Genomic DNA, 23214 nt, shown 5'->3' with positions numbered 1-23214 from the left:
AGTAAGTTACCAATGGTGAGTTAGTTTCAGAGACATTTCCCTCCCTGAGGCTAAGATTGGTCAGCAATAATTGGAGGCTGGAAGTGTCGTGTCTCGCTCCCATGGAAAGATTACCGCATGATATGTGGAAAGCGAGGGGCCAAACTACATCTAATCAATTTGACACAGTGTGGTTTCCATTCCTAAATTTTGCAAATAACATCTCTTGAGAGTTCACAACCTCCAGCAACTCACATTGGGTTTTGGAGGGGCTTTGCCGTTGATTTTAATGCTTATCACTTCTTTCCAGCCAAATACTGCAACAATGGCACATGAGAAATTAGTAGCAGTTGGTTTTGTTATTGTACTGCAATTTGCACAATAAAGGTGCTAAAACACACACACACCAGTGGTGTAGCGTGGGGGGTGCGGGGGGGCCCGGCCGCACCGGGCGCAACATCTGGGGGGGGCGCGCTCGCCGCCTCCGGAGTCGCCGAAGAGCCTCGGGCGCAGGCTGTAGCAGAGCCCCATGGCAGCAGCCCAGGCAGCAGCAAGAAGAAGCTGGCAGCGGCGGCAGGTTAGGGGTTAGGGGCGCAAATTACTTGCCTTGCCCTGGGTTAGGGGGCCCAAATTACTTGCCTTGCCCCGGGTGCTGACAACCCACGCTACGCCGCTAACACACACACACACACACACACACACAACCCCACACATGAACCAATGCCTTCCTCCCTGGTGACTCTCTCTCTCTCTCTCTCTCTGCTCTCCATGTTGGCTTGCAGAAACAATCCCAGGCAATTTTGGATACAACCTGCTCACCTTCATAATCTTGTACAACAACCTCATTCCCATCAGTCTGTTGGTGACTCTGGAAGTCGTGAAGTTTACTCAGGCTCTTTTTATAAACTGGGTAAGTACTTGGAATGTAAAAGCAGGGAAGCAAATCAAGCAAATGCTAAATAAATAAGAGTGACATTTATTTAAGCAAAGCTGTGCATGAACCTTCATCTCTTTTCTAGCCACAGCTAGAACCTGGTTGGTAGCTGGCTGCATGGAAGACTTTCAAAACTTTCACTATGCAAAAGCAAACATAGCTTTTTCAATTGCCAGAAAAAAACTTCCCATATGCAAAAGAAAAACAAATTTATTAAACTCAGGGACCCCTCTGTCTCTCCTGCTGTTCACAATTTATCAGAGGAGATTTTAATATGCAGAAATCACCCACTGTTGACATCTTCCTTGACTGTATTTTGTATGTAACCCATATTTTGCATGGTGGTTCCTTAGACCAATGAACAGATTTTGTATGTATTTTTGGATTCAATTAGATTCTATTTCGAATCAAGAAGGTAGACTGAACCTTTAAAAACTGGACAGCTTTTAACCACAGATTTCAAAACTGCCCTGGATTTTTTGATTCTTAGCATTCCTGAGTAATGGTGGGTATGAAACTGTTAGTAAAATAGAACAGAACAGCAATGAAACCTCAGCATAAAACATTGGCGAAGCAGATAAAAATAGAATATACTTCATGAAGAACACTTTAGATTCAAATGTTGTTTGAGGCTGCAATCCTCTACCCACTCAGTTGGAAGTAGGCCCCTTTGAACTCACTGGAACTTACTTCTGTGTAGGCATCTATAGGCTTGCATTTTAAGCATCCTCACTTCTCCTTGCTTTCAGGACATAGATATGTATTATCATGAAACAGATACACCTGCAATGGCCAGGACTTCAAACCTCAATGAGGAACTCGGCCAGGTAAGAACGATAGAATGTGGTATGATGGCAGAGAACGATGTGAAAAACCAACTATTAGACTTGTGCAGTAACTTTTCATTCCATGTTTGCAATCTATGAACAAGGCTTGAGAATTCACAATGATGAACTGCTAGATCCCTTCCTCAGAGAATGTAGGCAAGCCTTCTAAAAAGCATTGTGAATTACAGTGAACACTCTCTTGCTGGGGACTGTGTTTGTGTCATATCCATTGTGGCACCTAGTAAACCCTTAGTGGCACGAATGACCCTTTCTGTGCCCTTTTGAACAACTCTATAACTTATTATTTCCTGCAGTGGTGATTCTTTTAAGCAGGTGACAGAAGTAATACATTTGCATTATTATTCCTTTTTTATACTGCCATTTTTCCAAATGATGTAGAATATAAACCCTTATTTTAGGGTTACCAGACGTCCCCGTTTCCCGGGGACAGTCCCCAGAAGTCCCTGGACAAATTCCATCCCCATAATGTCCCTGGATTTCATCTAATGTCCCCAGGAAATGCAGCAGCGGCAGTCTCAGCAGCCCAGAGCAGTTGGCTCTGGCTGGCTTCAGGAGCTGCTCGGAGGTCCCCATATGATGGTGGTGCAGGGGCTCTAAGATGCAGTTTCCGGGCTGCCGCCACCTTCCCTGATCCCAGCAACTAAGCTGTGAAGAGAGGCTTCATGCTGCCTATCAGAGCAACCTCCCAACTCCGACTTGTGTGCAAGCAGGAGCAGCACGGGGATCTCTCAGCTGTGAAGGGAGACTTCACGCTGTATCAGAGCTTGCCTGCAAGCAGGAGGGGGCAGGGATATTTCAGATAGGCAACGGGAAGCCTCCCTTCCCAGCTGAGGGATCCCCGCCCCCTCCTGCTTACACGCAAGTAGGAGTTGCGATGGGGCTGCTCCGAAAGGCAGTGAGAAACCCCCCTTCCCTCTGCCACCGTCATCACTGCAGCATCAACGTCCTGAACGTGTAGTATGTATGTATGTATGTATTTAAAGTGTCCCCGGATTCATTGAAAAATATCTGGTAACCTTACTTTATTTCTGTTTGACCATGTGAAGAAAGGTGGAGCATGTCTTTTCTGATGGCCCACCTTCGTGTATAATTTGCACTTCCCTTTTCATTGTACAGATATCATAACTTCAATGCCTACCATTTGACTTCCAGGTAAAATACCTGTTTTCTGATAAAACGGGCACCTTAACATGCAATATTATGAACTTTAAGAAATGCAGCATTGCGGGAGTAACATATGGGTATGTACCATTTTATATAGATACATTGCAATAGTTTAATGAATCAGTTTTGTTGAAGCGGCAAATTCTTAGTTCTGTATGGAAAACTGTTATACTTAATAGGCAGAGAGAAGAGAACAAGAGTGAGCCACTAAAAAGGGGGGGAAAGTAGGGGACGCGGGTGGCACTGTGGTCTAAACCACCGAGCCTCTTGGGCTTGCAGATCGTAAGGTCAGCAGTTCGAATCCTCACGATGAGGTGAGCTCCCGTTGCTCTGTCCCAGCTCCTGCCAACCTAGCAGTTCGAAAGCATATCAGTGCAAGCAGAGAAATAGGTACCGCTGCAGCAGGAAGGTAAACGATGTTTCCATGCGCTCTGGTTTCCGTCACAGTGTCCTGTTGCTCCAGAAGCGTTTTGGACTTAACCATCCAGGGGTCCTTTACCTTTACCTTTTGGTTCCTTGCATGGATGTGTTTTAGCTTGAGATTTTCAGACCTAGGTCCACTTGCCCTGATCTAGGTATGCACTATGATCCATCTTTTTCTTATGATCAGATCAGACTTTCCCACCAATTTTGCATATTCCTTTCTTTCTTTTTAGTCACTTTCCGGAATTAGCAAGAGAATGTTCATCAGAAGACTTCAGGTAAAGCAGATATTGACTGACATTATTTTGAGGGGCATGTGTCTCTTTTAGCTTTGTGGAATGGTTCAAGTGGGCAAACACTGAGCATGTTTTGCAGAGGTTTGCCACTGGGTGGCTAATGGAGGTTAATTAAGTAATTAATTAATTGCAGATTTATAAACTGCTTCACAACCAAAGGTTACTGAAGCACTGTGCAATAAAATAAAAAAGTAAAAGGTGAGAAACTCCATAAACTTTTTTTTACTATAAAAAGCAATATAACCATTTAATTTCATCTGGTGATTTAATTCCAGAATGCTGGAGCTGCAACACTAAAAGCCTGGTCTCCAGGGCATGAGGTCTCCCATCTGGGAAACAGAGTTTCTGGACAGGGATATATAACAGGCAGGCTATCCCCTCAAGCCACCTGGCTCCAGACTATTTAGTGCTTTAAATGCCAAAAGCCAAACCTTGAACTGTTTCTGATAGCATATTGGCAACCAGTGCAGTTCCCTTGGATTTTATGTGATGTAAACAACCTAGCTGCAGGTTCCGGGTTAAGTCCAAGGGAAGCAACACACAACCCCAGTGTGATTCAGTAATCCAGGTTGAAAGGCAAAGGTGAGAATGCTTTTGGAGGGGAGGCAGTAATAAGAAGGGCAACTGGGGAAATGGGTGAACTGCATTCTATTTGCGGAGGAGATAGAGCTGAAAGTGGATCTCCAGGTGGGTTAGTGTTGCTTTCCGGGAGGGAGAGGGTGAAGGGTGAGGTGGTGGGGAAGTTAGACCCAGGCAGAAGCACCAGTGGAACCAATCCAGCATTGCCCCTTTCCTTCCTGGTAAGGAACAGCAAACCACCTTCCAGGAAGCTAAGTGCTGGCTCTGTCCCACCCAGTGAGACGCTTCTGGATTAAGGAAATACAATGCTGCAGAGAATGTATAGCCTGCATGTTTGGGGAGAAAATGTCCTCTTGCCTCCTAAGGAGTTGCTGTCCTGGTGGAAGGCAGATAAGAATAGTTCCATTGATGCCCGAGTTTGGTAATTGATGATGTTGTGAGTCCTGTGTGTTATTAATGGAAACATATGTTTCAAGGAGGTAATATTTCATTCCTTTTATTCGACTTCTAGTCAACTTCCTCCTTCCACCAGCGAATCTTGCGAATTTGATGACCCGAGGCTGCTGCAAAATATTGAGAGCGATCACGTAAGCCCAGTTCTATAGTGTTGTTCCACTGATAGTTCTGTCGTGTTCATGTCCTTTTTCTTTGGGTGGAAGAGTCGCTTAAGAAGCTCTGCTGCTCTGTAGGTACCACTCGGGAGTGCAGGGTGGGTGGGTGTGTCTTAGCTGCAGGTGTGAGAAACCAAAATTGGCAGAGTCATCCATCCCTGATTCAAAGGGCTCTCAAGAATTGGTTGTGACTCAGAAAGGGGCGTCAGCAGCAGGCACCTGCTGTTGCAACTTTTACACACCTGCTGAAAACTCTTCCATTCCATCGGGCTTATGCAAGCAATTAAGAATACATCTTTGCAAAATAGTTTGATTTCCAATTTTAAAATGTCATATGTTTTTATTCTATGGTTTTCTGTATAATTGTTGTAAACCACTTTGATTTTTTTTATGAATAGCAATATATAAATATTTTTATAAATAAAGAGGAAAACACACTCACACATGCTTTCATTTTCAAAAAAACAAAAAACCCTGCATTATAGTTTGGGGTTAAGGCTCACGTTTAGACTTCCTTTCTGAGCCCTAAGAATATATTTATTCTTGATACTGATACTGACCAGCAAATAAATATTGCAGTGTTTCAATATTATCTTTGCGATTCAGTTTGTTGTTGTTTTTAAAAAATGTCTGATAGATGCACACAAAAGTCCCCCTTTCCCAGCTTGAATTGGCAAGTGGGAAATATTGTTATCCACTCACCACCCATACACAGCAGGGCATTTGCTGCAGTAATCGGTTTGACATTTTGGTTTGGCAGCAGGCAGAGGAATAAATCCAGCACCGCTGCTGACACTACATGTCAAAGGAGAGACAAGGGCTCTGTGGAAGGTCTGACGTGATAAGAAGGCCCTCATTGTTGCTTTAGAACTGGGTGGGTGGACCCTATTGTAAGCTGTGAACATGGAAGGACAAAAGCAGACTGAATAATTGATTTCAATACAAGGAAATCATAGGATGCCCCTCTTAAGGCCGGCTGCACCGGGGAAGTTAAGATAGCTTGCTGCCTGCCGATAAAGCTTGAGTTGCAGGCATGTAGGTGATGTATTTGCTGTGTGAGCAATAAAGGCCTGCAATAACTCACCCAGAAACAAGAGGGGACTATTGGTCTGATCTGGGAAGGCTGTTCTTTCTACCTTAGTGCAGCCTTCCCCAGCTGGTGCTCTCCAGACTACCTGGCTGGGGCTGGTGGGAGTTGGTTCAAAGCACCTGGAGGGCTTCAGGTTGGGAAAGCCTGCCTTTTGTGGTTGAGCCCCAATAATCTGACTAGTATTTGATGGGGCTAACATAAGAAGAACCCTCTTGGATCAGACCAAAGGCCTAGCCTTTGTTTTAATTGTCTTGTATTTGATGAGGTTAACGCAAGGAGAGCTCTGCTGGATCAGACTGATGGTCTATCTAATAATCTAACTCAGTGTTTCTCAAACTTGGGTCTCCAGCTGTTGTTGGACTACAACTCCCATCATCCTTGACCACTGGCCCTCCTAGCTAGGGTTGATGGGAGTTGTAGTCCAACAACAGCCGGGGACCCAAGTTTACACTGATCTAACTAGTGCAATTATTCTGTATTTGACAGACTAATGCAAGGATCAGACCAAGGGCCCAGTGTCCTGTTTCCCACAGCGGACAACCAGAGGCCTCTGGAAAGGCCCTCTTCTGCTTTTGTGGCCAAGCAATTGGTATCCTGAGGGACTGGGCCTCTGATCCTGTAGGTGGTGAAACAGTTATCGCAGCTATTAACCATCGAAGGAGATAATGGGCAAGAAACCACAAAGTAACTGAGGAGAGCTCCATTGACCACCCAAGTGCTTGTCTTCCTCTTCTAATAAATACAGCAAGAGACTTAGAAACTCCCTCAGGATTCCTTGTGGCATGACTCTTGTGTGGACCTTCCCTTTCAGCCCACAGCTTCTCACATCCGGGAATTCCTCACTCTCCTGGCTGTGTGTCACACCGTTGTCCCAGAAAGAGACGGAAACACAATCATCTACCAGGCCTCTTCTCCAGGTTGGTCACTGGCTTCTTTTCTTAAGGGGATGGAGAGCAAGGAGAATAGCAGAGGAAGGGAATGAGGTGGTTTCCTCAATGAGGGCCCAAGATGGCAAGCCCTTGTTTGTCAGAGGCTGTATACATCTTGAGGGGGTTTTTTATATTGTCTAGGATAGAGGTAAGGAACCTCAGGCCTGAGGCCTAAATATGGCCCTTGGAACTCTCCCCAGGCCATGCTTTGTCCTTGAACTTTCATAACGCCTCTTATTTATTTATTACATTTATATCCCACCTTTCTCCCCAAGGAGCTCACGCTTCCCTCTCACCCATTTTATCCTCACCACAACCCTGTGAGGTAGGTTAGGCTGAGAGTGAGTGGCTGGCTCAGGGTTACCCAGTGGGCTTCATGGCTGAGTGGGAATTTGAACCCTGGCACCTCAGGACGCGGGTGGTGCTGTGGGTTAAACCAAAGACTTGCCGATCAGAAGGTCGGCGGTACAAATCCCTGCGACGGGGTGAGTTCCCGTTTCTCGGTCCCTGCTCCTGCCAACCTAGCAGTTCGAAAGCATGTCAAAGTGCAAGTAGATAGGTACCACTCCGTCGGGAAGGTAAACAGCGTTTCCGTGTGCTGCTCTGGTTCGCCAGAAGCGGCTTAGTCATGCTGGCCACATGACCCGGAAGCTGTACGCCAGCTCCCTCGGCTAATAAAGCGAGATGAGCGCCGCAACCCCAGAGTCGGTCACGACTGGACCTAATGGTCAGGGGTCCCTTTACCTTTACCTTTTACCTCAGGTCCTAGTCCTACATCCGTAACCACAACACCTGTCAGCTAGCCATGGCACGGCTTAGTGTTATGTCCGAATGCAACCTCTTTCCCTCTCTATTTTTATTATTACTATGACTATTTTGGTAAGCCACTTCAGGGTTGTTTTTTCTGAGGGGGGGGGGTTACATACAAAAAATGGGGTATGGGTTTTTTTTTTTAAATAGACAAATTCTGAGAATGCGCAAGTGAGACATAAGTCTTCCAGTAGGACCCTGTGGTATATAATTTCATAAATGCTCTTCAGCACTATTAAGGTAAAGGGACCCCTGACCATTAGGTCCAGTCACGGATGACTCTGGGGTTTGGGCACTCATCTCGCTTTATTGGCCAAGGGAGCCGGCATGCAGCTTCCGGGTCATGTGGCCAGCATGACTAAGCCGCTTCTGGTGAACCAGAGCAGCACACGGAAACGCCGTTTACCTTCCCACCGGAGCGGTACCGATTTATCTACTTGCACTTTTGTGCTTTCGAACTGCTAGGTGGGCAGGAGCTGGGACTGAGCAACGGGAGCTCACCCCGTTGCGGGGATTCGAACCACCGACCTTCTGATCGGCAAGTCCTAGGCTCTGTGGTTTAACCCACAGCGCCACCTGCATCCCTCAGCACTATTAGCCTCAGTGATATTCCATTTACTTTTATGTTAATAAAGCCCTTGGCTACATTTGTAATGAATTTCCCATAAAGGCAGGTTGTTTCTATTGACAGATGAAGGAGCCTTAGTCAAAGGAGCAAAAAAGCTTGGCTACGTCTTCACCGGACGGACTCCGGATTCTGTTATCATCGACGCGGTAAGAGCATGTATAAAAGGATAGCGCTAAGCAACTCTGAGAACTCTATGGTGGCCCATAAATAACATAAATAAATTAAATAGTGCCGGTCAGGGGATCTGTAGGAAGGCCATTGGTTAGCTGGCCAAAGCACCTGCTTATTAAACTGTGTTTGATTCCCAGTGGTGCCTTGGGAGCCAGACCTTTGGGCAAAGGGCTGTAGCTCAGTAGGAAGAGCACATGCTTTCCATGCAAACGGTGCTACTTTCAGTCCCCAGGTAGGGTTAGGAAAAGGCTCCTATCTGTAATCTTGGTCTGCAGTCTGTAATCTTGCCAGGCAGTGTAGACCAGTATTCTTCAGTCTTGGGTCCCCAGATGTCAAGGGACTGGCTGGATACTGGGGAGTGGGCAGTGGGAGAAAGGGGGTTGGAAGAAGGGATTGGTGATCTGGGGAAACCTGTGACAGCCAGGAGATGAGACTCAGAGGCAGGAGAAGTTGTAGGAGTGGCGAGTGAACAACAGGTGCAGGAGGAAGGAGAGACAGGTCAGGCTGGTGCAGAATTAAGGGCTTCCATTCCTCCTCCTCCTCCTCTACCTCCACTGTCTCCCAGGACCAGAAGAGGATGGAAGTGGGAGGAGCAGAAGCAGGTGACAAGCAGGCACAGTCTTTGCCGGCTTACACGCAGCTTGGGTGGGGGAGATACATAAACTGAGGTCTGGAGCAGGGCCTCTCTGTTGGCTGCAACTGCCTCATTGGGTGCACAACTAGGGGCAGCTGAGAGACACCGCTTTCCCTAACTTGTCAGTCTTGTTTTGACAATGAAGAGTGGATTCCTGGACATTCCTGGGCTGACACCAGATGTGGGTGGACTACAACACCCATCATGCACAGCTATCTTAGCCCAGTGGTCAAGGCTGATGGGAGTTGTAGTCCACCCACATCTGGGAAACCCAAGGTTGAAGAACGCTGGCATAGAGAGTATGAATTAGGGTGGATCAGTAGGCTTGCTTGGTATAAGCCAGAGTACCCATGTTCATGGTAGGTGCTTTCTTGAGCACTGCGTACAAAAGCATGACTTGTGACTTAGAATGCCATAACATAAATTGTGCATTGGAGGTTAAATTCACTGGAGGTGTCTTATCAAGCAGGACAGCCCATCACTGTAGAATGAGAGCCCTCTGCACACTTTACCAAAAAATCTTATGAAGGTGTGTTCTCCACAGATGCTCCACAGATGCACTTGGAGAACGCATGCTGAATGAAATAATATTCTGTGCACCATGCTCTTGGAGGCACACATAAGTACACCATTTTGCCCAGCAGAGGGAGTTATCATCACATGTTTTAACGTGGGCATTCGAAAGAAGCAAGGCTTCTTTGCATGTTTGCGTTGCTTAACGTGGTTCAATTTTTGTTTCATGTGTTTGCAGCTAGGAAAAGAAGAGACATATGAGATCCTCAATGTCTTGGAATTTTCAAGGTAATTAGATTTTACAACTATTTCAGTAGCTAAGAAAATGTGATAAATGGAGTGGAGAAAACTCAATTTTTTAAGGAAAAACCCTTAGAACAACCTTCCCCCAACATCATTCCCTCCAGTAGTTTGGAACAGTTTACAGTCTAATACATTGTGTGAGGTGTGTGTGTGTGTGTGTGTGTGTGTGTGAGAGAGAGAGAGAGAGAGAGAGAGAGAGAGAGATTACTGCTGCTGCTTCACATGGCAGTTTAGCAGCTGTGAGAAGGCTGGCCAAGTTCCTGGGACAGAATACACCAGGGAATTACACTACATCATGATGCCGTAATGCTGCTGTGTGATCCCTAACTGGCTGGATAACATGCTCAACAATCCTCTCTTAATGGATTGTGCCAAAGTAGCTCCTGAGAAGTATAGGAAGCAAAGCAAAACCATGCAAAATTAAAAAGAATTTGTGCAATCTATTGGGAAATGTTTTAGGACCCCATTGAAATGTTTAGTTCATTAAAAAACACACGACTTAGTCCTAAAAATGAGTACATGTAATTATAAACGTATGATTTTGTTTTGTGCAATTGGTTGAATTATACTTCTCTATACTTGGCTTGATAATAATCAATTTTATTGCAATTTCATTGCATACATGGGTGTCCCCGGTGTCAGTGCCTATGCACTTTTGTTTGATTATCTTTTTTTAAAAAAACAACAACAGCCCTATATAATTTAAATTATTGGTTTCACTGTAGTAACTTCCTGGTACTTCCTGGTTATTATTATTTTAATTAATTTTTATAATGAAATGTTTTTAGATTCATTGGATTATTTTGATTGTTGTTAGCCGCCCTGAGCCCAGCTTCGGCTGGGGAGGGCGGGATATAAATAATTTTATTATTATTATTATTATTATTAATTACACCATTTGTCTCCAGTGAAAATAATTGAATTCAATCCTAGGAAATTTGATCATAAAGTAGGTGGAATTTCCCCCTTTTCCAACTCTCCTGTATGTTTACTGTTTTTGTCCTAAGGGGAAAAAATAAGAACTTTTTTTTAAAAAAAAGAAGTTTGATGGAGTTTTCAGTCGTCTTCCCCCCCCCCACACACAAAACAAGCAGTCCCCTGTAAGAAGACATCAATGGCAAAATGTATTCTTGGTAGAGTCATCTGCTTTTAATCTAATTCAGAAAGAGAGAAGAAAGAAGTTCATTAATTTCAAAATAATGACATGCCGTTCATTTATATAGAAAATGAGATTAGGAAGGGCTGTTTCAGTCTCCATGATTGCTGATCTGTATTTCTCAAAGGATCTGGCCCACATTTGACTTCTCCAAACCATTAGACTAATGACAGATCCGCAGTATGTATTCAACACATATTTAAAGCACATGACTTCTCCCAAAGAATCTTGGTAACTGTAGTTTTCACCCTCATATACCTGAAATTCCCAGTACCCTTAGCAAATGACATTTCCCATGAGTCTTTGGATGAATTCATGTACTTTTAAATGTGTAATGGGTGGGCTTTAAATGTATGGTAGAATAATAGAATGGGTTACTTCTGGGTTTCGCCGCTCACGCGTGCACAGAAGCACCAAATTGCACCGTGCGCCTGCGCAGATGCAGCACTTTGAGTTGCGGGCTTTTCACGTTACGGACGGGCCTCTGGAACAGATCCCATCCATAACACGAGGAACCACTGTATTCATAAATACATTTTCATATTAATTATAAAGTAATTTGGTTGTTCATAAAGCATGTCCTATAGGAAATGGTTTATTAGGCTTGACTATGATACATATCTGGACCTGAGCCTCTAAATTTCCCCCATTACTCATATTTGTACAGTGGTACCTCGGGTTACATACGCTTCAGGTTACATACGCTTCAGGTTACAGACTCTGCTAACCCAGAAATAGTGCTTCAGGTAAAGTACTTTGCTTCAGGATGAGAACAGAAATTGTGCTCCAGCGGCGTGGTGGCAGCAGGAGGCCCCATTAGCTAAAGTGGTGCTTCAGGTTAAGAACGGACCTCTGGAACGAATTAAGTACTTAACCCGAGGTACCACTGTATATCTTTTGTTGTTGTTGTTTAGTCGTTTAGTCGTGTCCGACTCTTCGTGACCCCATGGACCAGAGCACGCCAGGCACTCCTGTCTATCTTTAGACAATCCTAAACCATTTGCTCTTCCTCTTTGGGTCAATAAGATCGGTATTGTAGGTGTTTCCTCAAACCACTGGGCTCTTACACTCAACCCTCACTTGAAACCACCTCTCACTTCCCTACTTACAAGTTTGGCTAGCCAAAATACTTTTCATTCATAAAGGGCCAGGTGTCTCTTACATTTCAGAGCTTCCTGGAGATTGTGACATGCCCAAGATTTCACATATTATTTCCTTCAGCCAGTTCTTGATGGGGTTACACTTCCCCCTGAAGAATCAGGTGTTCAGCTTGGGGGTATTCACTGGCTATCCTTGTCCCTGGATGCGCAAGTGGCCTCTGTGACGTGGAGTGCCTTCAACCAGCTGTGGCTGGTGGCCCAGCAGCAGCCGTATCTGGATGGGGATAACCTGACTTCAAAATAAGCAGCTGTCTCGAACCTGCAACCTTGGCGTTATCAGCACCACACTGAGCTGCCCATGGGGCTGTGCCTGAAGACCATTTGGCAAGCACTTTGCTAGACGTTGATAACATATGAACTGCAATGAATGCTTCTTCTTTTTCTTCCCAGTGACAGAAAACGAATGTCTGTAATTGTTAGGACTCCGGAAGGGCGCCTGCGTTTGTACTGCAAAGGAGCCGTAAGTGTCAAAGGAAATTGTCACTATGCTTTCCGTTGTAGCTCTGACACTTTGTGTTTCATAAATAATGCTAATAATAAGCAACACTGCCATTGTCATCAGAGGTTGTATGCCCTTCAAGACTTAAATTCCCCCTTTGTTACATTATCCATCAGTAAATTGATCTGTTTTCTGGATCAGGATTGTGTGGACAGGATCAAGCAAAGTTTGGCTGTTTAATGCAGCCTTCCCAACCTTGGTGCTGTCTAGATGTTTTGGAATACAACTCCCATCAGCCTCAGCTAGCAAATGGTCTTCTGGCAGGGCCTTAGGGGAGTTGTAGTCCAAAACATAAGGGAACATAAGGGACGCGGGTGGCGCTGTGGGTAAAACCGATCGTATGGTTGGCGATTCGAATCCCTGCGGCGGGGTGAGCTCCCGTCGTTCGGTCCCAGCTCCTGCCCACCTAGCAGTTCGAAAGCACCCCTAAGTGCAAGTAGATAAATAGGTACCGCTTTATAGTGGGAAGGTAAACAGCGTTTCCGTGTGCTGCGCTGGTGCTGGCTCGCCAGCTGCAGCTTCGTCACGCTGGCCACGTGACCCGGAAGTGTCTTCGGACGGCGCTGGCTCACGGCCTCTTGAGCGAGATGGGCACGCAACCCTAGAGTCGGACACGACTGGCCCGTACGGGCAGGGGTACCTTTACCTTTACCTAGTCCAAAACATCTGGAAAGCACCAAGTTGCGGGAATAGTGGTTTGAACAATGTCATTCATCTCTTTGAGGGAAGCAGGGCTCTCAATTCAATCACATCATATCTTCTTTCCAACAATTTATAGAGTTTGTTTGTTTTCTAGGTATGTCCACAGCTTGTTATTTTGTAGGTCAATGCTGCTACCTTCTTTTTAATTATAAAGTGTCCCACTTGCTACCTGAACCACCTCAAGCACCCTGAAAAGGCAGGATATAAAGGATATAAAGGTCTTAAATAGGCATTATAAAATGCATTTATGGACACGTGCTTTATCTATGTTCTTTCTTGTTGGTAGGATAACGTCATTTTCGAGAGACTTTCCAAAAATTCCCTGTATTTGGAGCAAACACTGTGTCATCTTGACTATTTTGCCACAGAAGGTAGGCATTTGTTTTTAGCAGGCTGGAAAAATGAGAAATTGGAAGAAACCAAAATGGATAGATTCCTTAGCAAGAACTGTCTTCCCCTAGTTCGATGGAAGGAAAGAATGTGGTGGACAAGTTTTAAAAAAATATATATGAGGATGAGGGGTTTGGGCTTGGTTCTTCTGTTAAGGATTCAGATTTGAGCATCAAAATAGTGCCATATGGGCTTGGTTCTTCTGTTAAGGATTCAGATTTGAGCATCAAAATAGTGCCATATATAGTTTCACATGCCATACGTATCGAACATGGGCAGAATTGAGAGAGGAAATACAAGTTGAAGATTGTTCCCGCACCTGCTGAATGTGGTCTGATAGACACATTCTGTCCCATGATCTATAGACAGCCAGAGGGATCTCCTCTGCTTTTGCTTATTGCAAACTGGTGGGACCAGACATAGACTGTGGGACCAAGGAAGTGTGTGCATGCACTAAAGGCAGTTCTGCCACCCATACCATTTTCAGCCGCCTTAAAAGAACAACACCACTATAATCTGTCTCCAGCCAAAGGAGATGCTGAATTAGGGAATCTACAGAGTCCCAGGCATACAACTCAAGCCAGAGGCAAAACATTCCTTGGGTGAAAATGGAGTGTATCAAGATTGCAATCTTGTTTAAAGAGGTGTGAAACAAAAGATCGATTGGATTGGAGCAGTACCACAGAAGCAACATTAACTGAGTCTCCTATCTCTCAACTGGTGTTAATACCTTTGTTTAGCAAGTTGGGAGAGTGTTTCTGAAATGAATCATGGGTGGGTGGGGGACAGAACAAAGAAGTTTAAAGGAGAGGGGACAGTGTGGTACCTCTATTGTAAATGTTTAGGAAAATGGAAAATGGACTTGGATCCTACTGCCCGCACTTCTGTTGTGTTCCCTTAAGATGCAGTAGCTGCCCCTACAAGTTTGCTATATGAAATCAAATATACCTGTCTCTGATTTCATTGCTAATGGGACATTACTGAGGTAGAGCAAGATGGGGAGTGGACTATGTTCCTTTTATGATACCATGTTGCTGCAAAACATATTCCTTCCCATGCCTGAAAATCTCTCCCTGCCACACAAACACTTTTTTTCCTGGGAACTCCCACACCCGCAATAATATTGTCCTTCTGTTTTATATGGCATGCTCTCTCCTTCTTCTGGTTCACTTGTGCCAGAAGAGAAATCATTATTTTTATGTATGCTAAATTCTGTCAGAAGTCTCATAAAAATAACGCTGTTCATATTCCAAAGGGGCCTGTTCTTCAGATTACTGAGCACATGGTTAACCTGTGTCAACATCGGTGCAAATTACATGTGTCCATTAAAAGGAACTACAGAGCATTATGTTATTTGCAGTTGGGCAGTTAATGTGAAGCTATTCAACTACCTCATGTCATGTTTCTGTGATGTCACAATTTAATTTTAAAATATATTGTAGTATAGTAAGTAATTTATTTTTAAAATTGAAAGCTGCGTGAAGGTGTTAAAGTTGCCATTCCTAAAAAAATCCTCATTGATATTGTAGGGCGGATTTCTCCTAATACACACATTTTGTATACAACTTTTTTACCTAATATATACATTTTGGTAAAGCAGTGTTTCCTAATAGAATGCATTTTATGGTTATTTTCACTTTTATCCATTTTATACACCCGATTCTTTGCATTGTTGTATGTATTACATGGCTGGAGGGAGTGCACTGCAAAATTTGGAAGGGTTGCTATTTTTGGCCCACATATTGTTTTGGAAAGTGGGAATTAGGTTGGTTTGCCTTTAAATGTGAACTGAATCAAATTTCTCCCTCTTCCAATACCTGCATTTCCTTTTTAGGTTTGAGGACTCTGTGCATTGCATATGCAGACCTATCGGAAAACTCTTACCGGGATTGGCTGACCATCTATAATGAAGCCAGCACAAACTTGAAGGACAGAACTCAGAAGCTGGAGGAGTGCTATGAGATCATTGAGAAGGTAACTAGGAGAAATGGTTTTGAGCTGCTTACAGCCAAATCCTCTCCCACTTGCAAATTTTGCCAATATCAAGACCAGGGGCCACCAAACTTGTTCAGCAGGGGGCCAGTCCACTGTCCCTCAGAACTTGGGGGGGCAGACTATATTTGAGGGGGGGAGAACAAATTTCTATGCCCCACAAATCACCCAGAGGTGCATTTTAAATAAAAGGACACATTCTACTCATGTAAAAACACCAGGCAGGCCCCAAAAATTAATTACCCAGAGATGCATTTTAAATAAAAGGACACATTCTACTCATGTAAAAACACCAGCCAGGCCCCCCAAATTACCCAGAGATGCATTTTAAATAAAAGGACACATTTTACTCATGTAAAAACATGCTGATTCCCGGACTGTCCATGGGCCTGATTGAGAAGGTGATCAGGCCGGATCCGGCCCCCAGGCCTTGGTTTGCCTACCCACGAAATAGACTAAACTTTACCAAGCAGTGCATCCATTCCGTTTCACTGGAAGCATTTCAGATGTGTTAATTTCATATCCCTTGAATATTCCCCCCCAATGCACCAAAAATTAAAAAAAATAATAAAAAAAATCATCTATGTGTTTCCTGCAAAAGCAGAGTGTTTCCTTAACGAAATATGAACAAGGATTGTTATCACTTCGTAGAAATACAGCAAGATTTCAACGTAATGTTGGCCTGGTTCACAGGTCACGCTAAGCCAACTGTGGCTTAGCATGATTGCACAGGCTCCTGGTGAGGCAATTTCAGCCTCTTTGTTCTCCTATAATGAAAGTTTGCAGCATTTGGGGCATCTTAGTTTAGAGCAGGGTTTCCTGAACTTGGGTCTCCAGCTGTTTTTGGACTACAATTCCCATCATCTCTAGGTAGCAGGACCAGTGATAGGGATGATGGGAATTGTAGTCCAAAAACAGATGGCAAAAGCAAGCATGGAATATCCATAAATACTGCCTGACTTTGAGATAGACAGTTGGGTAAGTAAAAGTATGGATTCTGTTGTTATGATTTCTCTTCTTTCTCATGATTAAAAAGTCAACCAATTTTCATCACAATTAAGCCCCCTTAATTTTTGCGTTCCTGCAGTTGAATGTTTTGTTTAATTTGGATGTCAGTAATTTTTGCATCAAAACTGAAAAAGCCCCCCCCCCCAACATACATTTTAAAATGTTTTCTCTTCGGTTGTTAACAATTTGTGCAAAATTCATTTGAAATCTCTTAAATTATCTGCTGAGTTGCATGTTTGATTTGGAGCCACACATATAATTCCTGTTTTTGCAAAAAGTGTCACATGCTGATTGAATACATAGATCTGTTGTTTATGAAAACGCACTGCTCTGTTATTTGCTCTTTTCTCTTTCCCAAAATTCAAAATATGTAGCCTTTAAACAAAGGGCACTTAAATCTATGATTATGGATTTTGACAAATGTTGTTTACGAAAGACTGGGCACTCAGTTCTAAACAAGGCAGCAAGTCTCATTAAGTTAGATGGAGTTCATTTCTGAGACAGGGGCTGATGCTTAGTCTGTCTTATTTGTTTATTTCCCTTCAACTGTTTACATTTCTACAGCAGTCGTCCCAAACCTTCAGGAAAATTAAGAATATACTAGAGCCAGTGCATTTTACAATTGCAAATGATATGTGCCGCTTGATATTAAGAATATTTACTTAGAAGCAAGTTTTACAGAGTTCAGTGGGACTTATTCCCAAGCGATTTCTGGGGGGTTTTCTTATTTTGGAGTATATATACGTCTGAAGGATATATAGAGATGGGAAGATAAATGGATGGTCATTACATTTGTGCTTCCAAAGTGGGACATGATCAGGTCAATTAACAGTTTTACTTTCGGATGATTGCATCCACTTGTAGGTATATTTTGAAAGCAGGAAGTATATTTAACGACACGATGCCATACAACGAAATATACCAATTAAGGCTATTAAGAATGTTGCTATGGCAACTGGTGCATGGACCTCTCCACTGGCTATCTTTTAAAGTTTCAATTACAATTAATTGCTTTTGAATCGTTGCCCTCCTTCTGATCAAAGTGCCTGGTCCTTTTATGCACTCTGAAATGTCCAATTTTCATGCCAGAGGAGCAGCGAAAGTTAACTGCGCCATACATATCTTGTTGAAGGGTGGGTAGCAGAAAGGATAAGGCACAGCTTGCTGTCATTAATTTCTGTTTTTGAGCATGGTCCAAGCTGAGATTGATCCCAGAAGAAGGAGACCTCCCAATTCTTTTCTCCCCTCTTCCATCCCTTTGCAGGATTTACTGCTTCTTGGTGCTACAGCCATTGAGGACCGCCTTCAAGCAGGTGTTCCAGAAACGATATCCACTTTAATAAAAGCAGAAATCAAGATTTGGGTCCTAACAGGAGACAAACAAGAAACAGCTCTGAACATAGGTAACAGCCTTTCAGCTTTTCTACTAAGGTGGCCCTGTGCAACGTGTTGGATCACAGGGCTCTATCCAACATTAGTCATCTGGTGAAGCACACTCATTTCAATTAATGGGCATGACTAACTTATGTGCATTAATTTTATTGGGTCCACTCTGAGTACAACTTGGTTGAATACAACTCACAAGATTTGGTGGCTTGAGCAGTGTGGCTCATTCGTTGCACTGCTTTGACCCTTTCATCTAATTCATTAAATGAGTAAGAGATAAGAAGCACAGGCTCTAAGCACAGGTAAACAAGGAGGCGGAGCAAAATGAATCTCCTCTATCTTCCGCAAGGGCAGATTTCCTTACTGCCCAAACTAGAGAACGTGCCCATTCTATATATTTTTTTATAGGAATTGGGGAGTATGTGGCCTATTGGTGGTGGTGGGGGTGTTTGGGGGGGGGGGCACTAATCTCCTTGCAGAACTTTCCTTTGAGACTGAAACCTTTGTGTTTCATAATAGGGAAGGAATTTGATTTAAAGCAAAAATTCATCCAATTTTCACTTTCCAAAGAAGTGAAACAACCATTCTTCAAAATTTCCACTTTTCTAATTTTTCTGATGTGGTACTCCAACAAAAGTGCATGTACTAGGGGGAGATGTGTACAAAAATGAATAAATTAGTGAAAACAATGTACAAAAATTCATTATATAGGGAGAAGTTGCTTGGAAAAATGTGTCCATTAGTTAAAACTGCAGACAAAAATGTGTTCATTAGGAGACTAAAATGCCGAATAATTCTTTTCATGAGGATTTAAGAATAAATAAATCAAAAATTGCTGAAACCTACATTATCATTCAGGGAAACTACACCTTTAACTTTTTGTGACTTTCAAGTCAGTATGTATTGTTGGTTGACTGTTAGTTATTTAAGATAGGCTTTTAACAGCAAAGCTCTGGTATTCTGTGATTTCACTTGCATTAAGCTCGGTGGAGTTTTGGACAGCCAGTAATTCTCTCTATTTACATTTAAAATGGACTTCTCCTACTAAAAGTGGCATTTCAGATGCAGCCTCGATAAATCATATGCACTTTGTTTCTTTACCACAGCACAGAAAAATGTAAATGTATTTTCAGAGGCAGGACAAAACAGATCACAGAGGGCTTCCTGCACTGATCTTAATGCAATGGGAACAGATGATTTACTGAGCAGTCTCTCTCTCTCTCTCTCTCTCACACACACACACAGAGCGAGCAGATATTATGCTGCTGCTATGTCACTGGAATGGCTGCTGTACCCTGTGATCAGTTCAGCCTAGAAGGAGAATACAATGCAGAAACTGAGCAGATGGTGGGGAAAAAGGCAGATACAGTCATACCTTTGGTTAAGGTTGCGCGTTTTTGGGATACGGATGCGGCAAAACCTGGAAGTACTGGAATGGGTTACTTCCGGGTTTCGGCGCTCACGCATGCGCAGAAGCACTAAATCGCACTTTGCGCATGTGCAGAAACGCCGAACCACAACCCGCGCACGCACATATGTGACGCTGTGGGTTGCGGACACTGTGGGTTGTAAACGTGCATCCTGCACAGATCATGTTCGCAACCCAAGCGTCCACTGTACTCTCTCAGCCCCCCCTGGAAACTCCTCCAAAGCCCACCAGTCAGAGACTGTGCTGCAGAAAATGCCTATGGGCTACCCCCCACATGGAGGGAACCAATGAATTCATGATGACGACATCCCCCAGCATTCACCCCTGCACACAGTATGCAAAGTATTGCCACATTATCTTGCTTAGTCAGCCCAAGTGACAGAGAAACCACAGGAGGGAAGAGAGCTCTTGTGCTCGAATCCTGCTTGCTGGTTTCCCACAGGCATCTGGTTGACCACTATAAGAACAGGATTCTGGACTAGATAGGCCATTGGCCTGATCCAGCGGGCTCTTCTTATTTTCTTATTCTGTGTCCCTAAACATTCTAGTGCAGAATGCTGTGGCCCAGGTGGTGAGTTGTGCTCCTGATCAGACGCACATTATGTCTGTGCTAAGGGATCTTCACTCGCTGCCTATTAGCCACTGGATTAGTTTTAAGATCCTGCTACTTATGTATAAAGCCCTAAACAACTCTGGGCCTGGTTAACTGAAAGACTGTCCTCTCCTCCACTGCCCTGCGAGGGCATCAAGATCAGCAAATGGAAACTCATTTAGTTTTGCCACAGTCTGGTTATTATCAGCTTGTGGTAACATTGGAGAGAATGCTATTCCTGCTGAAATATAAGAGGCGGCATCAACATTGGCATTCCGCCAGCTCTTGAAGATGCACCTGTTTAGACAAGCAATGCCCTAGTCTCCACTGATGAGTGGAGAGTTCAGTCCTGCTTGGTGCTGCTTTGCCAGTGCATTCCTCTGCAAGCTGACATTGACAGGTGGATGGGACCACCTATCAGTCACCACGTGTGATTATGACATCAGATAATTGACAGTTGTGTGGCCCTGCCCACCTGTCAAAACTGGCCAGTGAGGGGAGAGAGAAAGATCTGGGGTGGGGGAGTTCATCACCCTTGTATTATAGGTTGATATAAAATCTCATTGGCTCCTTACATCAGCTGACCACTTCACATGACCTGGTGGCTGTCTGTCTGCATTCATGACATCCAGTGGCTGGCAGGCCAGTGGTTCCCTCATCTGTTGAGCTACCATAGTGACACAGGATATAATGCACTTGTATTTTGTTGCATACATCCCCAAGGTCTAAAGCATCTTACAATATGACCATTCAACTCAATGCAGGGTCTCTAAGTGAGCTCTCCATGGGTACATGTCTTTAGAGAATTTGAAAGCACACCCTCATCTAAATTCACTTGCATGACTGTTGGATCCTGCTAATCACTGAGGAATCCAGTATAACTTTTTGCTGTTGTTCAGCACTCAGCTCCCCGGCTCCAGTTGTCAAATGGTGTCTTGCTGAATCTAAAAGGTTCAGCAAGCAGAAGCTTGGAAATTGCTGTGAAGTGTTGCAGCTGTTGTTCCAATCAAAAACCAGCAGAAAATCCCTTTGAATTAGTTATACTAAATTTGTAATCGTTTAGGGCTGCAGTCATTCCCTGAGGACAGGCTATGCCTGACTTGGAGAGTAATGGCTGAAGCTGTAAGATATCCCTCTTTATTTTTCAGTGAAATTTTAAAATAAAATGGAGCTTTGCATGCTGCAGCATTATTACTATTATTACTATTATTACTATTATTACTATTACTAAACATTCAGGAATTTAAAAATAGCTTGTAGGACTTCTCTTTTTTTTTAGTAGATACTTAAGGAATCTCACTTTACTCTTCTCCATAGATGTAAAAGTCTTAACAACTCGCAATCATTCCCCCCCCCCAAGTTTTACTCTCAAGATTTATAAAAACATGCTCAGTTTAATTTGTTACTATTTTTTCTTTAGTGAGAACATTCTATGTGGAATAGCAATAAAACTCCATGCGCAACTTTTATACGAGGCAATTCATTTTATGTAAAATATTTTTAAAGTACTTTGCTCCCCTTTTTTCTGAACATTGGGTAATGTTACAGAGTTTCCTTAGTTTAGCATGAGGGAGCACTCAAGACTTAGAGTTTCATAATATGTGCTTTATTTACAAGTGGTCAAGTTGGCCACAAATGAAAGAAAACTATTTCAAGGTAGTAGACTCTCCCTGTCCCAGGCACAACTTAGTTAGCTCTCAAAAATTGGACCCCCTTCTCTTGGCTTACTCTAGCTAGAAACAGTGGCTGACTTTGTGTGCAACACTAAACCATGGCTTGGGTATGTGCAAAAGCAGGGAGGAGTCACTAAAAGTCACTGACAGTTTAGTTTCCATTTCCATGAAACTTGGCTTGTAGTTAACATACAAACCAGGGTTCATGGCTTAAAAACAAAACAAAACTACACTTGTTGAAAGCTTCTCATATGCAAATCTACAACCTGTTGTATCAAGAAAATTGCTATAAGTTTTAAAAAGCATTCAATAGGGCTTGAGCACTGCAGTCCTCTGCATGTTTACTTAAGCCCTGCTTTGTTGAATAGGTCTTACTTCCTAAAAAGAGTGCATTGCAAATTTAACTTTGTATTAATTACCGTATTTTTCTGTGTATAAGACTAGGGGTTTTTTTTTACAAAAAAAAAAGGTTTAAAATTGGGGCTCGTCTTATACACGGGTAGTGCTAAGGGGTGTTTATAAAATGGCACAGTCATTAAAATACACAACTCATAACAACTGATTCAGGTAGGTAGCTGTGTTGGTCTGATGTAGTCGAAATACTGTGTATATATAAAAACAAAATAAAAAAATTTAAAAAATTCCTTCCAGTAGCACCTTAAAGACCAACTAAGTTAGTTCTTGGTATGAGCTTTCGTGTGCATGCACACTTCTTCAGATACACTGAAACAGAAGTCACCAGACCCTTCACAGCTCATCACAGGCTCATCACAGCTATCTGCCAATCACCCATTCCCACCACCCTCCTGAGTAATACCCCTCCCCACCTTCTCACTATATAGAAGGGTCTGGTGACTTCTGTTTCAGTGTATCTGAAGAAGTGTGCATGCACACGAAAGCTCATACCAAGAACTAACTTAGTTGGTCTTTAAGGTGCTACTGGAAGGAATTTTTTAAATTTTTTTATTTTGTTTTGACTATGGCAGACCAACACGGCTACCTATCTGTAACTGTGTATATATAGTCATACCTCGGGTTGAGCGCTTTCGGGTTGCGCTCCATGGCAACACGGAAGTAATGGAGCGCGTTACTTCCGGGTTTCGCTGCTCGTGCATGCGCAGATGCTCAAAATGACGTCACGCACATGCGCGGAAGCGGCAAAACGCAACCCGCAGATGCTCCATTGCGTCTTACGTTCTATTCAGGATGCGAACGGGGCTCCGGAACAGATCCCGTTCACATCCCGAGGTACCACTGTGTGTGTGTGTGTGTGTGTGTGTGTGTGTGTGTGTGTGTATCCAGTAGCACCTTAGAG

At 43.5% G+C, this 23214-nt stretch overlaps 1 protein-coding gene across 10 annotated transcripts in view; it reads left to right on the top strand.

Annotated features, from left to right (window-relative positions):
- ATP8A2 (ATPase phospholipid transporting 8A2) overlaps positions 1-23214 on the top strand; it is a 318937-nt gene that overhangs the window by 81792 nt on the left and 213931 nt on the right. For all 10 annotated transcript variants that reach the window (XM_081860135.1, XM_081860134.1, XM_081860133.1 and 7 more), the window contains 12 exons: positions 762-889; positions 1663-1740; positions 2914-3002; positions 3582-3626; positions 4735-4810; positions 6736-6841; positions 8355-8437; positions 9848-9897; positions 12619-12688; positions 13716-13800; positions 15654-15793; positions 18084-18222. In XM_081860135.1, the coding sequence (XP_081716261.1) occupies positions 762-889; positions 1663-1740; positions 2914-3002; positions 3582-3626; positions 4735-4810; positions 6736-6841; positions 8355-8437; positions 9848-9897; positions 12619-12688; positions 13716-13800; positions 15654-15793; positions 18084-18222 (1089 nt within the window). The remainder of the gene's footprint in view (positions 1-761; positions 890-1662; positions 1741-2913; positions 3003-3581; positions 3627-4734; positions 4811-6735; positions 6842-8354; positions 8438-9847; positions 9898-12618; positions 12689-13715; positions 13801-15653; positions 15794-18083; positions 18223-23214) is intronic.

Source organism: Podarcis erhardii (assembly GCF_964252035.2).
Source record: "Podarcis erhardii genome assembly, chromosome: 4".
NCBI classification, from domain to species: Eukaryota; Metazoa; Chordata; class Lepidosauria; order Squamata; family Lacertidae; genus Podarcis; species Podarcis erhardii.
This window is presented reverse-complemented; position numbering and strand designations above follow the sequence as displayed.